This window comes from Perognathus longimembris, chromosome 15, assembly GCF_023159225.1.
Source record: "Perognathus longimembris pacificus isolate PPM17 chromosome 15, ASM2315922v1, whole genome shotgun sequence".
Classification (NCBI taxonomy): domain Eukaryota; kingdom Metazoa; phylum Chordata; class Mammalia; order Rodentia; family Heteromyidae; genus Perognathus; species Perognathus longimembris.
In genome coordinates, this window is record NC_063175.1 from 54,201,142 (window position 1) to 54,214,410 (window position 13,269).

General features: G+C 42.6%; 1 protein-coding gene across 2 annotated transcripts in view; it reads right to left on the reverse strand.

The window, feature by feature from the left end:
- Rttn (rotatin) overlaps positions 1-13,269 on the reverse strand; it is a 120,964-nt gene that overhangs the window by 15,599 nt on the left and 92,096 nt on the right. For both annotated transcript variants that reach the window (XM_048363150.1, XM_048363151.1), the window contains exons 38-41: positions 13,075-13,228; positions 9,446-9,583; positions 5,496-5,713; positions 1,271-1,376 (exon numbers count right to left, since the gene is read on the reverse strand). In XM_048363150.1, coding sequence (XP_048219107.1) covers positions 1,271-1,376; positions 5,496-5,713; positions 9,446-9,583; positions 13,075-13,228 — 616 coding nt within the window. The remainder of the gene's footprint in view (positions 1-1,270; positions 1,377-5,495; positions 5,714-9,445; positions 9,584-13,074; positions 13,229-13,269) is intronic.

Sequence of the window (13,269 nt, forward strand, 5' to 3'; positions counted from 1 at the left end):
GAAAGTTATTTACATTTCTGACAAAATTTACATTAGTATTATCACTGAGCGCTTACAGGTAAGAAAGGAAAAAAATTAAAATACTGAGGCCCACTTATTTTCAGTTCTTAATCAGATATTCCCAATAACTTATAGTTTAGGACTTGCATAGTATGGTTTTTTCTTTTTTTTTTGGTCAGTCCTGGGGCTTGAACTCAGGGCCTGAGCACTGTCCCTGGTTTCTTTTTTTTTTTTCTCCAAATTTTTATTATCAAACTGATGTACAGAGAGGTTACAGTTTCATACGTTAGGCAATGGATATATTACTTCTACTGTTTGTTACCTTGTCCCTCATACCCCCCTCCCCCTTTCCTTTCCCCCCCCTGAGGTGCTCAGTTCACTTAACACCAAACAGTTTTACAAGTATTGCTTTTGTAGTTGTCTTTTTTTACCCTGTGTCTCTCAATTTTGGTATTCCCTTCCAATTTCCTAGTTCCAATACCAGTAAACACGGTTTCCAATATACTCAGATCCTGGCTTCTTTGTGCTCAAGGCTAGCACTCTGCCACTTAAGCCACAGCGCCACTTCTGGCCGTTTTCTGTATATGTGGTGCTGGGGAATCAAACCCAAGGTTTCATGTATGCGAGGCAAGCACTCTTTCCACTAGGCCATATCCCCAGCCCTGCATAGTGTTTTTGAGCAAATCTTAATCGAGCTTAATGGACTTTACGTTGCTATCATTCTCTTACATGTTCAGATGAGTGACTACAACATTTTACAGGGGAAAGTACATGAAAATATAGGATCATGTGATACTGTTGTCTTTACTGTCATTACATACATACAGTGTGTATGTGTTCAGATGCGCAAAATGTCTGTGAATATTAACATTTAATTGTTACAAAACTGAGGAATGTGACTCCCCTTATCTTCTCTAGCATTTAGCTATAGATTCTCTACAGGAAGAATCATTACACGTTAAATAAAAACTAAACAACACGTATAATCTTCTAATTCCATCTATTCATTTATTTATGTCTTGTGGTGCTAGGTATCAAAGTCAGGGTCTTGTGCATAATAAGCAAGAGACCTTCCACTGAGCTGTGCCTGCAACTTGATACCTTTAGAAACGAAGGTTTACTGCGTTTTTGTACAAAAGCACTGCATTTATTAAGTGAAACAGAGATGAAACATTCTATACATTTTGAACAAATGAACATTACGGTGAACAAGGATCAAACCATGAGTTGCAATATGCCATGGGCAGGGCTGGCGTGTGGTGTAGCTCACCTTTCAAGGCGTGCCTCTGGGCACGTCTGCTGGCAGCCAGGAGGGAGAGCAGGGCGTTTGTGGCAGGCCTTTTCAGGGGAGCTTTGGAGGATTTTCCTTCATAACACTGCAGAGAACACAGACCAAATTGCCTTGAAGAAAAATTCAAGCTGGAGCTTAACTTCTGTGACTAAAAGACAACTTCTGCCTCAAATGTGTTGCAAGGTTTCAACTTTCATGCGAAATTCATCAGGATTTGCTAAACCACTAATGCCAGAACGGTCTGTGTAGTAAGACTGCATACAAACTTTGTAATACAGAAAAACCAATCATCACTCCCAGGGATGAGTCATCTCGGGGATGAAATCCTCCTTTCTCTAGGGACAAACGGCCCTCCTTTTCTTCCTACTGAACGTCCTGAACCTGTGTCTTGCTGATTTACTTCTTTCCATCTCTCATTTGTAAAGTTACGTGGATCTGTAACATGTTCTACTTAAATTTTTTTCTACTTTTTGGGGGGCTTGAAAATATTCATATCTTGGTAGATTTTTTTTTTCTACACACATGAACTTGTGAGTTAGAAGATTTTCATTTTGAGAGTCTGACCTCCAGACCTTGCAGTGCTCCGTGGCTTTTGTGCTCAAGGCTGGTGGCTGCCCCTGGAGCGACATTGCCACTTCTGCCACTGTTGAGGAGCTAGGGAGGCTGTCAACTGGAAATGCAATCCTCATGGATTTTCCTGCCCAGGCTGGCTTTAAACCAGGATCTTCAGGATCTCAGCCTCCTACGTAGCAAGGATTAGAGGCATGAGCTACTTAGTGCCTGGGATGAGTTAGGAAATGCTCACTAACAATGTCTAATATGGCCAGGTGCGGGCGCTGTCCCATCAAGCCCGCCTCTACCCCGGTTCTGCAGCTCCTGCAGGCCCCGTCCCTGGAGCACATGGACTTGAAGCATCCTGAGCAGGCAGAGGGCAGGCACATGTGTGGATAAGGAGGAATCCCGGGCCAGGAAGATCAAGTGGAAACGTACAAACTAAACTCTAAAACCCCTGCCTCCTCTTTTGACCGACTTTGCCACAATCCCATGGCAGTTGGCACTCACTTCCAGGCAAGGGGCCAGAGGTTTTCTCTAGAGAAATCTGACAAGCTCCTGAAGGCAGCCCCTCAAACAAGCCCTACGTGACGCGCCTCTCCTAGACTTGTGGCTGCAGATCTGTGTGAAGTCTCCCAGTCTTCAAGAGAGCAGATGGCCAAGATGACCAGGTATATGTGCCAAGTCCCTAACCTGAAAAGAGAGACCAAGCAGAGAACAAGAGAGCAAGAGAGAGAGTATGCGTGAGAGAGCTCATTTCTTAAGGAGCTTCAACACACAGAGCACATGAAGCAGAGGGAATGTCACTGAAAGAACTTAACCAGATGAGTTATAGATGGAAAGTACCCACCAGAGAGCCCAGCCCAGTGGACACACCAGACCTATACCCACGCACTTCCTTAGAAAACTAAAGAATGCTAGAGACAAAGGAAGGAGCATGAAACCTTCTTGGGAGAAAAGAACAGGAATCATGATGGCCTCCAGATTTTCCATGGTATCCACAGGGGGTGAAAGAGTACACACAGCATCTTCTAGGTTTTGAAGTAAATGCTGTCCAATCCAAATTCTTACTAGCCGTGCTATAAATTAGAATTTATACAGATAGCTGCGTGCCAGTAGCTCATGCCTGTAATCCTAGCTACTCAGAAAGCTGAAATCTGAGGATCGTGGTTCAAAGCCAGCCCAAGCAGGAAAAAAAAACCCATGAGCCTCTTATCTCCAATTAACCACCAGAAAACCAGAAGTGGAGCAGTGGCTCACAGTGGTAGAGTGCTAGCCTTGAGCAGAAAAGCTCAGGTAGAATACAGACTTTCCAATATCCAGATATTAGAAGCACCTCCTTGGCAGCTACACAACAGACTCTATACTGATGGAGGTCATTGGCCAGGAGTGAAGAGCCACAGGGGACAGGACACAAAAGACTACACAGAGCAGAGATAAAAAGCATCTTTAGGAACAAGGTCAGTGGAGAGCCCAGGACAGCACCAGGCTGTCCTCAGAAGGGAAATGGGAGGAACTTCTTCCAGGAAATGAATGTTTTGATGATTCTGAACACATTACAAGGATCTGACTGCTGGCAAATAATAGGACACTTGTAGAGATCATTGAAATCTCAGAAATTAAAAGAAAAACGATAATTAGCTCTGCAGGAAAAGCACCTGGCTCAAATGTATTCAGTGTTTTCACAGGTTTTAATGCTTTACACACTGTCTACTCATTTCTCATTGTTGGGACAAATAGGAGTCAGTTTGAATAGGAAACACACAGGGCACAGAAAGAGAGCTTAAGTCTCGTTTTCCATTGCAGAAATTCAATAGGTGATGTCTAAAACTGAATTGTAGGATAAAAGAATGTACACATATTATTTAGACACTAAAGGAAAACAATAAAATAGGTGAAAAGAACATATGAGCCAAAGAAATTTGTTTACATTTTTTATTGTTTATTTGTTTTGTTTTTGTTGCCAGTCCTGGGGCATGGACTCAGGGCCTGAGCAGTGTCCCTGGCTTCATTTTTGCTCAAGGCTAGCACTCTACCTCTTGAGCCACAGCTCCACTTCTGGCTTTTTTCTATATATGTGGTGCTGAGGAATTGAACCCAGGGCTTCATGTATATGAAACCACTAGGCCATAGTCCCAGCCCCTAAATTTTTTTTTAATTTTTCTTATTTATTGTCAAAGTGATGTACAGAGAAGTTACAGTTTCATACGTTAGGCATTGGATACATTTCTTGTACTGTTTGTTACCTCCTCCCTTATTCCCCCCTCCCCCCTAAATTCTCCCTCCCCTCTAAATTCTGTTTTTAAATTAACTCCTTCCACATATTAAATGATCTAAGGGTTTCCTCATCAGGTTTTTTTTGTTTTTGTTTGCTTTCTGAAAGATACTTAACATAAGACAGCACGCACCACTGTTTATTGAGATAGGGTGTCCCCAACTTTTTGCCTAAGCCTTAAATCCCTATCCTCTCAATCTCTATCTGCCACGCAGTTGGCATTACAGTTATAGGCTTCCCTGTCGGGCCCATAATATTCTTTAGAATGCAAAACCCAAGTCTGAGCACTGGAGGAATGAAGTGCCATTGTTGTCATAGGGAAGGAGACCACAGGGACAACCTTCAGACTTTGCTTTTGACTATGAAAAGCTCAGTGAATGGGGAAGCCCTGGGAACTGAGGGCTCTGCAGAGTAAGGGCTTTAGGGGAAAGCACAGAAAACTCTTTTTCCCTAGAGACCTGGGCTAAAAAAAAAAAACTGCTAGAGGCAAGTGAGAAAATGCCAGAGAATCTTTATCACTCTTCTTATCAATGATGCAAAGGCAGCTGACTCTGTGCAAGGCAGGAGAAACAACTAAGAGCCCTGTTGACACCTCTCACTTACAGCTTTCAGACTGAGTGTCCTTCCTGGCTTTCTACAGCCCTTCCACAAGATCAATCTTGAGCTCAAAATGCACACATAATTATGCCAGAAACATCTTCATGGCCTCAAACCCTTACAGACAACAAAAATGTAGTCATTTCCAAGTTCTAAGCAACAAAGGAACAGTAACATCACCAGATGGAAGAGCCTTGTAAAATGCAGCCAGCTTCCTGAGAATCCTCAGGTATAACACTACTAGGTTTTGCCTTTCCAGGAAAGAGACAAAAGTCATGAAACTATGATTATTAAACAGGAAACTTTCTTTGTTGTCTTTTGTAGAGGTGAGGTTTGAAGTTAGAGCCTCACACTTCATTGGTTTGTTTTGCTTAGCTACTGCTCTACAAGTTGAGCCATTTTCCAGTTTTGTTGTTTCTGGTTATTCTGGAGATGGAATGTTATGGACTTTTCTGTCCAGGAGAGCTTTGAACCTGGAGCCAACAGATCTCAGCCTTGTGAGTAGCTAGGATTAGAAGCATGAGTTACTAAAACCTGGCCAAAAGAAAGATTCTTATTGTTCAAAATAAAAACAAACTAGTAATATTTCTAGCTCTTTTTACAACACATGTTAACACTTCTAGTCCTACTTTATGTCGATACTGTGCCCGGACTTTTTTTTTAGCTCAAGCACTGATAAGAAATATTACTGTGATGGAATTAACTTTAACAACCCCAAGACTGAGTTGGGATCTTCACTGAAAACATTAATTTAAAAAAAAAAAACAAGAAATCACATACCTGAAGAATGACGTCACTGAGTCTTTCTGCGGACTTCTGATGCTCCTGCCTCTCGTCCAGCAGGGAGGCCACCGTGGGGGCAGGGCACTGACTGGCTCTGTCCTTACCCTGCACACGCCGCTTCTCCTCCTCCACCAAGAGAACAGACAGGAGCTGCAAGCTGGCGGTACACAGGGCAGGGTACCGGGCCGACAAACCCACACAGGTGCAGAACATATCTACAAAGGAAAGTGAGCTCAGAGGTAAATGGGAGAAAACGCGTTTAAAATTAAAACACGAAATGAATCAGACTGACTTGAGTAATGACGTTCATAGCCTTCTTATTTCCAGAGATGAAAAGCTATCAGAAGCTCAAGTGTAATAAGGAAACACTGTACTAGAAGCAGGGTTAAGGCAGGAAGTGGAAGTTAAAGGCCAGCCTTGGCTACAAAGCAAGACCTTGTCTCAAATAATCAAGGGTTGTGAATGCAGTACTGTGTTACAACACTTAGCATATACAAGACCTCCAGCACTGCAAAACAGATTTAAAAAATATTAAAAAGTAAGACGATATTCAGTGTGGAATGATGTAGAAAGGTTTCATAGTACATCACGAGAAACAGAAGTGGCTACAAACTGGTTTGTAAATTAATCTGTAATACCATAGATAAGAAAGAATAGGCAAGGAAAGAAAATCAAGAACAAAACAGTCGTTTTTAGTTTCTTACTGTAAGTACACATTAAGTTCAATGCAAATAACAGCTCTGGGGCCAGGTACAGTAGGGCGTGCCTGTAATTACAGGTACGGAAGGGGCAAAAATATGAGGGTCATGGTATGAGGCTAGCACGGGAAAACCTAACCTGAAAAGCAAACTAAAGGTAAAGGAACAGGGAAGGGGGGTGTCCTGAGGTAGAGCATAAGCATGGAGCCCTGAGTTTGATCCCCAGTACCACGGGAGGGGGTTGGGGGGGGGAGAGAAGGGTAAGGAGGGAAAAGGAAAAGAACATTAATTACTCTTTATTAATTTGAAAAGTAAGGGACTCGACAATTTCATTACACTGAGTAAAAATCAGAACTTTTCATAATTTTTACTTACATTTATGTTTATACAAACTTAGGTAATATAAGACGATGCTTAGCAGTAGGCGTTTAAGAAAATTATATTCATTTAAGTGATCTCCGACTATTAGTCGGGTTTGAGAAAAGATTGCTACAGATAACAGAAGTTGTATAGTGGGGGCTGGGAATATGGTCTAGTGGCAAGAGTGCTTGCCTCATATACATGAAGCCCTGGGTTCGATTCCCCAGCACCACATATATAGAAAATGGCCAGAAGTGGCACTGTGGCTCAAGAGGTTAAGTGCTAGCCTTGAGCAAAAAGAAGCCAGGGACAGGGCTCAGGCCCTGAGTTCAAGCCCCAGGACTGGCAAAAAACAAAAAACAAAAAATGTTGTATAGTGACCACAGATGCATAAATATAAATGGGTATTTATATTTCATATAAAAACAATATGAATGCATAGGAGGAAAACTGATTGTTTAAAATAACAAAAGAGAAAATGTCACCATAACAAGGTATATTAACATTTTCACTTATTGTTTTCATTAATATTACCATTATCAAAACTGTTTATGGAGTTATTTTTGATCAGTAGTATCAGTGTAAAATATTGTGTGCATATTTTCTAGGAAGGCATTGAATTTAGGAAATAAGGTTAAGTACACAAGCTTAGGTCAGAGGTCAACAACTTTTTTTTCTGCGAAAGGTGGCACAGGGTATCAGAGGTTCTTGAGATAAAGCAGAGGAATGAAAGTCATTGAGAAAAACACTCACAACATGCCTAGGTGTCATGCAAGACCTTGCAGGCTCCATCAAAAGAGCGAATCTACATATTATGGGAATAAATAAGAAAGAAGAAATAATTATTAAAGGAAGCAAGAAGCTATTCCACAAAATATTAGCAGAAAACTTCCCTAACTTGAAAAAGAAAATTGTTTCTGTCTGACAAAGGTATATAAAACTCTAAACAGAAACCAGAGAATGCAAGGATGGCCTGGGAAGAGAGAATTCAATCTCTGAAGGACAACGGTCAGCAGAGACTAGCGTACCCAGGAAAGCTATCATTCACAAGTGACAGAGAAATAGAAACCTCCACACCAAGAAATTCAAAAGGAATGCATGCCCACTAAACCAGTACCACAAAGCATGCTTAAGGGAATCCCAAGCCTCAGAAGAAGGCAGTAAATAAAAGCAAGGAAATACAGCAACAAATAAACCCTACTAGAGGAGACTAGTAAAACAGGAAGAAGAGAGAGGCAAGTACCACAAAAACAACAAAATGACAGGAAACAGGTCATATACTTCTCAACAGTAATGTCAAATGCCAATTTCCTCAACTTTCCAATCAAAAGACGTAGAACAGTGGCCATCATCAAAAAGAGCCAACAACGGATGCTGGGTGGATGTAGGGGAGAAGATCCCTATTACAATGCTGGTGGGAATGTAACCTAGTGCAACCTCTCTGGAAGGCAGTGTGGAGATTCCTATGGCCTAGTGACAAGAGTGCTCGACTCGTATACGTGAAGCCCTGGGTTTGATTCCCCAGCACCACATATAAAGAAAACGGCCAGAAGTGGCGCTGTGGCTCAAGTGGCAGAGTGCTAGCCTTGAGCAAAAAGAAGCCAGGGACAGTGCGCAGGCCCTGAGTCCAAGGCCCAAGACTGGCAAAAAAAACCCCAAAAAAACGAAACACAGAACTATCCTACTACAATCCAGCAACACCACTCCTGGGCATCCATCCAATGATGACAGGTCAGGATAAAATAAACACACTTGCACACGCATGTTCACTGCTGTACTATTCACCACAGCCAAGTTATGGGAACACACCAGATGTCTTAAGATGATGAACAGATCAAGAAAATGTGGTAAATGAGTAAAATACAGAAAGAATATCAGGTCACTTGCAGGAAAATAGATGGACCTAGAAAAAATTATGTTCAGGAAGTAGCTCAAGATCAGAAAGACAAGTGCTACGTGCATGTTTTCTCTTATATGTGGAAGCTTAGGTCTAAACGATAAACATACATGAAAACATATACAAGGTCATATGCAAATATACACAAACAGATGGCATATTTGGGGGAGGACTCTAATAGTACAACTCCTCTGAACAACTGAGGAACAACAAAGAATACCAGGAAGCTGAAACGCGTGGTCATGAGTAGAACAAGGGGAAGGGGAACCAATAAATAGAGAGGGGAAGGGAGTGGAAATACACTCATTATACTCAAGACACATATGTGGAACTGGAATCTGTCGTGTGAAAGCATGAACGGGTTGGGAAAGGATGCAGGAGAATGATGGAAGGGTGACACTGGACTCAGAACCCCACTTGTTGAGCTGAAACCCCTTTGTACAACTACTTAAAGTTAGAAAGAAATACAACTATGTAAAGGAAGAGATTTCCTTAAAATATTAAAAACCACTTAAGATGAACGCTTGTTTATTTCAGTAGGAAGTGTCGGTTACGTGGAAAATATAAAAAGTTACCCTCCACTACAGACACTTCTGACGGCGTGAGGAAATGTTAAGAATTGTACGTGAATCCCCACGGCATCATGTACATAGGTTCTGTAAACAGATTCACTCACAAATAGACACTGTTGGTCTGCACCCCCAGAGGAAAATCTACGCCACTGCTTTGTAATCTCACCACATGTATCTTCACAAGACAACAGGCTTTTCTTGCTTTCATGTCGTCTTTCCATGTGTTTCGGGTTTTCACAAATGAACTCGCGGGGCTTAGGGGCTCCTCGAGAGCACGGCGGAGGCCTGACAGCATGGCCCAGGCACGCTTTCCTGCGGGACCACTTCACTTCAGGGAGCTGACCGTAACTAACCGGGAACAAGGGCCGCCTCAACTCCAGCAGCAGGAGGAAGACCCCAATCCTGTGAGCGTCTCCTTACCAGTCACTGCCTTCCAGTGCTTGGCCAGAGCCGCGGTGATGGCCGGGAGGGACACAGACCCGGCTTTCCTCAGGAGCATGGTCAGAAGGCCACAGACATGTGTCCACGTGTGATAAAAAGCGGATTCCAACTCAACATCTGTGAAATTTATCAGACGTTTTAAGTTATTAACACAAAGAAGAGAGCCTTTCAAAATAACATTCACCACGACTCATTATTACACTTACAGTAAGAAATAGGCACTTGTCAAATGAAAATAAATACATTGGCAGTTATCTAGAAGTCATCTCAATGAACTTAGCAAATTTTCCACTGCCTCTTTTTGATTGTTGGTAGTGCTGGGATTTGCACTCAGAGCCTGTCACTTGCTAGGCGGGTGCTCTACCACTTAAGCCAGGCCTCAGATGCTGATTTTGGTGATAATGTTCAAACAGGACCTTAAGAGACTTTACTGCCTAGGTTGCCTTTGAACCTTGATCTTCTCAGCCTCCTGAGAAGCTAGGATTACAGGAGTGACCCACCAATGCCCACCTCCATTATTTCAGGACTATATCACCCCTCTAGAGCCTGCCCCACACATATCTTCATCTTATCATAACACAATGAAAACCATCGAAATGCAGGACAAACAGAATATGAGCCATAACTGCAGAAGAGCATACTGGGCATGCTATAACAACGTGACATTGTGCTAGCTCTGTTAGACACTTTTCTCCGGTTCTCTTTATTGTCCAGCTTTGGGCAGAGGTGAGAGGAAGACATAAGATATCAAGGTCAAGCAGAAAAAAAAATTTCTTCAATCAAGAAGCTAAAAGAGGATTCTGCAGCCTCTCTATGGCTGACAACATAGCCATGACGACAACATAGCCATGATCGCTCTAGGCAAGCCCTCCGTTTCCCACGGCTGCATTAGGTAAAAGGAAGAGGGAGGAGGGGTTATCTCAGGTGACCAGGTCATCAGGCAGCTGTTGTAAGCTTTCCTCAAACTGTGGTGAAAAGCAAACAGAGGGCTTCATCAAGGTGCTCTCCTCACTGGGAAACCATTTGGGGTTTAGCAATCATTAGCCTTTCAATCACTTTGTCACTACTGCCTCTCTAAGGCATTACTCCTTAATGCGGCTCACAACTACATGGGTATTACATATGTGTACACACACATATATGTACTTGTGTGTGTTTATGTCCCACGTACATCTGACTTATACCTAAACAAGACTTGGTAAAAAGTTTACCCTTTTAATTTAAAAAGCTGTAATAATGGCAAATTAAATTTAAGTTAAAAAGCAAAGCAAGCAGAGCACTGGTAGCTCACACCTACAATCCTAGCTATTCAGGAGGCTGAGATCTGAGGACTGCAGTTCAAATCCAGCCCAGGCAGGAAAGTCTGCTAGACTCTTATCTCCACTAAACTACCCAAAAAGCCAAATGCGAAGCTGTGACTCAAGTGGTAGAGTGTTAGCCTTAGGCAAAAGAACCTCAGGGACAGCACCTAGGCTCTGAGTTCAGCCCCAGGACTGGCACAAAACAAAAGAAGCAAGTTAAAGTTAAAACTACTAACATTTGCTAGGAGCCAGTTGGTTCACGCCTGTCATCCTAGCTACTCAGGAGGCTGAGATCTGAGGATCGCCGTTCAAAGCCAGCCCAGGCAGGAACTCTTTGAGACTCCGATCTTAGCAAACTACTCAAATATGTCAGAAGTGCTGCTGTGACTCAAGTGGTAGAGCTCTCACCTTCAGCAAAATAAGCAAAATAAGCTCAGGGACAAAGCCTAGCCCCAGAGTTCAAGCCCCAAGGCTTGGGAAAAGGAAAACAAAGAAAACAAACCCTACTAACATTTATCACTTTATTTCCGTAATAACCTTAACAAAATGTTCTTATATATTATAGTATATTATAGTTACCGAGTTACTTTAATAAAATTTATTTATAGACGTTACAATACGTCGTGTTACATGTACAAGTTTAGCAACTCATATAATAAAAATACTGAATTTTAATTACATTATTCAAAACTGTTTTCTCAAAAAAGACAATTTAATTCCCTAAAAATAGATTTAGGAAAACTTTTGCTAGCTATTAGAAAGTAACTTTTTTAACTTGGGATAGCTGCTGGGTGCACAGAGCTTCCTGCTGTTCTTCCTTTTAGTACTTGGTATAATCAGTGACAGGTAGATTCATTATATTTTAAATAACATAATAATAAATTAGAAACTACTCTCAGTTATTTGTCAAAGAAGTCACGAGGGCGGGAGGAACAGTGAACTGTATCTCCCGGCCACCACGAGGAGAGGAGCAAGACTGCTGAAGGCACCTCCTACCTCCTGCACGGGACTCTGGGGCCAGCGGTGGGTCCGAGCCCTGCAGCTGCCTCCTCATCACTGGCTGTGGCGCTAACGCTGCATGCATCTGTGCAGCCGGTTCAATGTCAGGGCCGCACAGGGGCCCAGGAAACCCCGGAATGAGAAGCCCAATACCAAGTGACAAGCCTGAGCAGGTCTAGCTGAGCTCTGGCTCTGGGGGCCCTCAGACCACTGTGGCAGCTAAGACAGTGTGTGCTTCTTTGTGTGTTTGCTTTGCCTCAGTCCCATCCCCCAAGGAGCCATTTTCCTCACTTAGGAGGTCAGAGTCGAGTGCAGAATCGCCAAGTATGCCATTACTGGGGTAATTTCAACAGGGGTGAGATGCCCAGGACTGGCAGGGCGGGGCATCAACACGGTGCACTTTCCAGACCGAAAACCAAGAGAATCCATACAACCCACAGGAGTGGGTAAGAACAAAAGAAGTCCGAATGGGTAATTACCAAATGGTGGACTGCTTGATTATTACCTATGATTTTACTATAAAGAATCTCTTTTCCCTGTCTCCCTGTCAGCACTAGGGCTCGCACCAGAGCCTAAGGCATGCGAGGCCAGGGCTTCAACCTCTGTGCTCCTCCCTCCGCCCCAAGTCCACCTCATTTTCTCCCCCTTAGTAGAAGAGAAGCTTCTGCACTGCATTCAACTTATCTTCATAAAATACTTGCCAATAACTTAAGACCTTAGGAAAAAATATAGGCCAGACTAGCTTATATTGTTATTACAAATGACTTATCGGGACACTATTTGGCATTAGCCACAGTTGATAAGAATAATTAACACCTCAAATCCACTGTACTTGATAGCAAGACGTGGAAAGCTTTGCCCTTAATTCAACTGACAGACAGGGACAGTCTTTATTATGGCATACTTGCCTTAAGTGGTCTCCTGGAACCATTTAAAAGCATCCAAACTATAAAACATACCATCAAAGGCTTTCAAAATACTGCGGGGGGGAAAAAAAACACACACACACAAAAAGTAACCTTGAAGTGAGTATCTGAAGCAAAGACTTTTTTTTCCCCCTCTCTCTCCAATATTATTTACTTCTGATCTACACAAAGTAAAATAAAACTAGTCAGGCAGCAGAGGCTCACACCTGTAACCCTAGCTATGAATGAGGCTGAGATCTGAGGACTGCAGTTCAAAAAGCCAGCTTAGGCAGAAAAGCCTTGAGACTCTTATCTCCTGTTAACCAGTAAAAAGCCAGTAGCGGTTGTGTGGCTCAAGGTCCTGAGTTCAAGCCCCAGTACTGGCAAAATAAAGAAAACTTACCTGATACATCTTTGATGTCTATGGTGAAAACTCCAATGACATTAGTGATAAGCGGTTTCAGAATTTTGTCCTGCGTCACAAGGTTAGTATCCACCAATAAACAGGACTGTAGGAGCCTGCACAAAGAGGACAGGTATTCCAGGAGAAAGGAAACCTATTTGCCAAAGGAAATGATGTATAAGAAAATACATACAA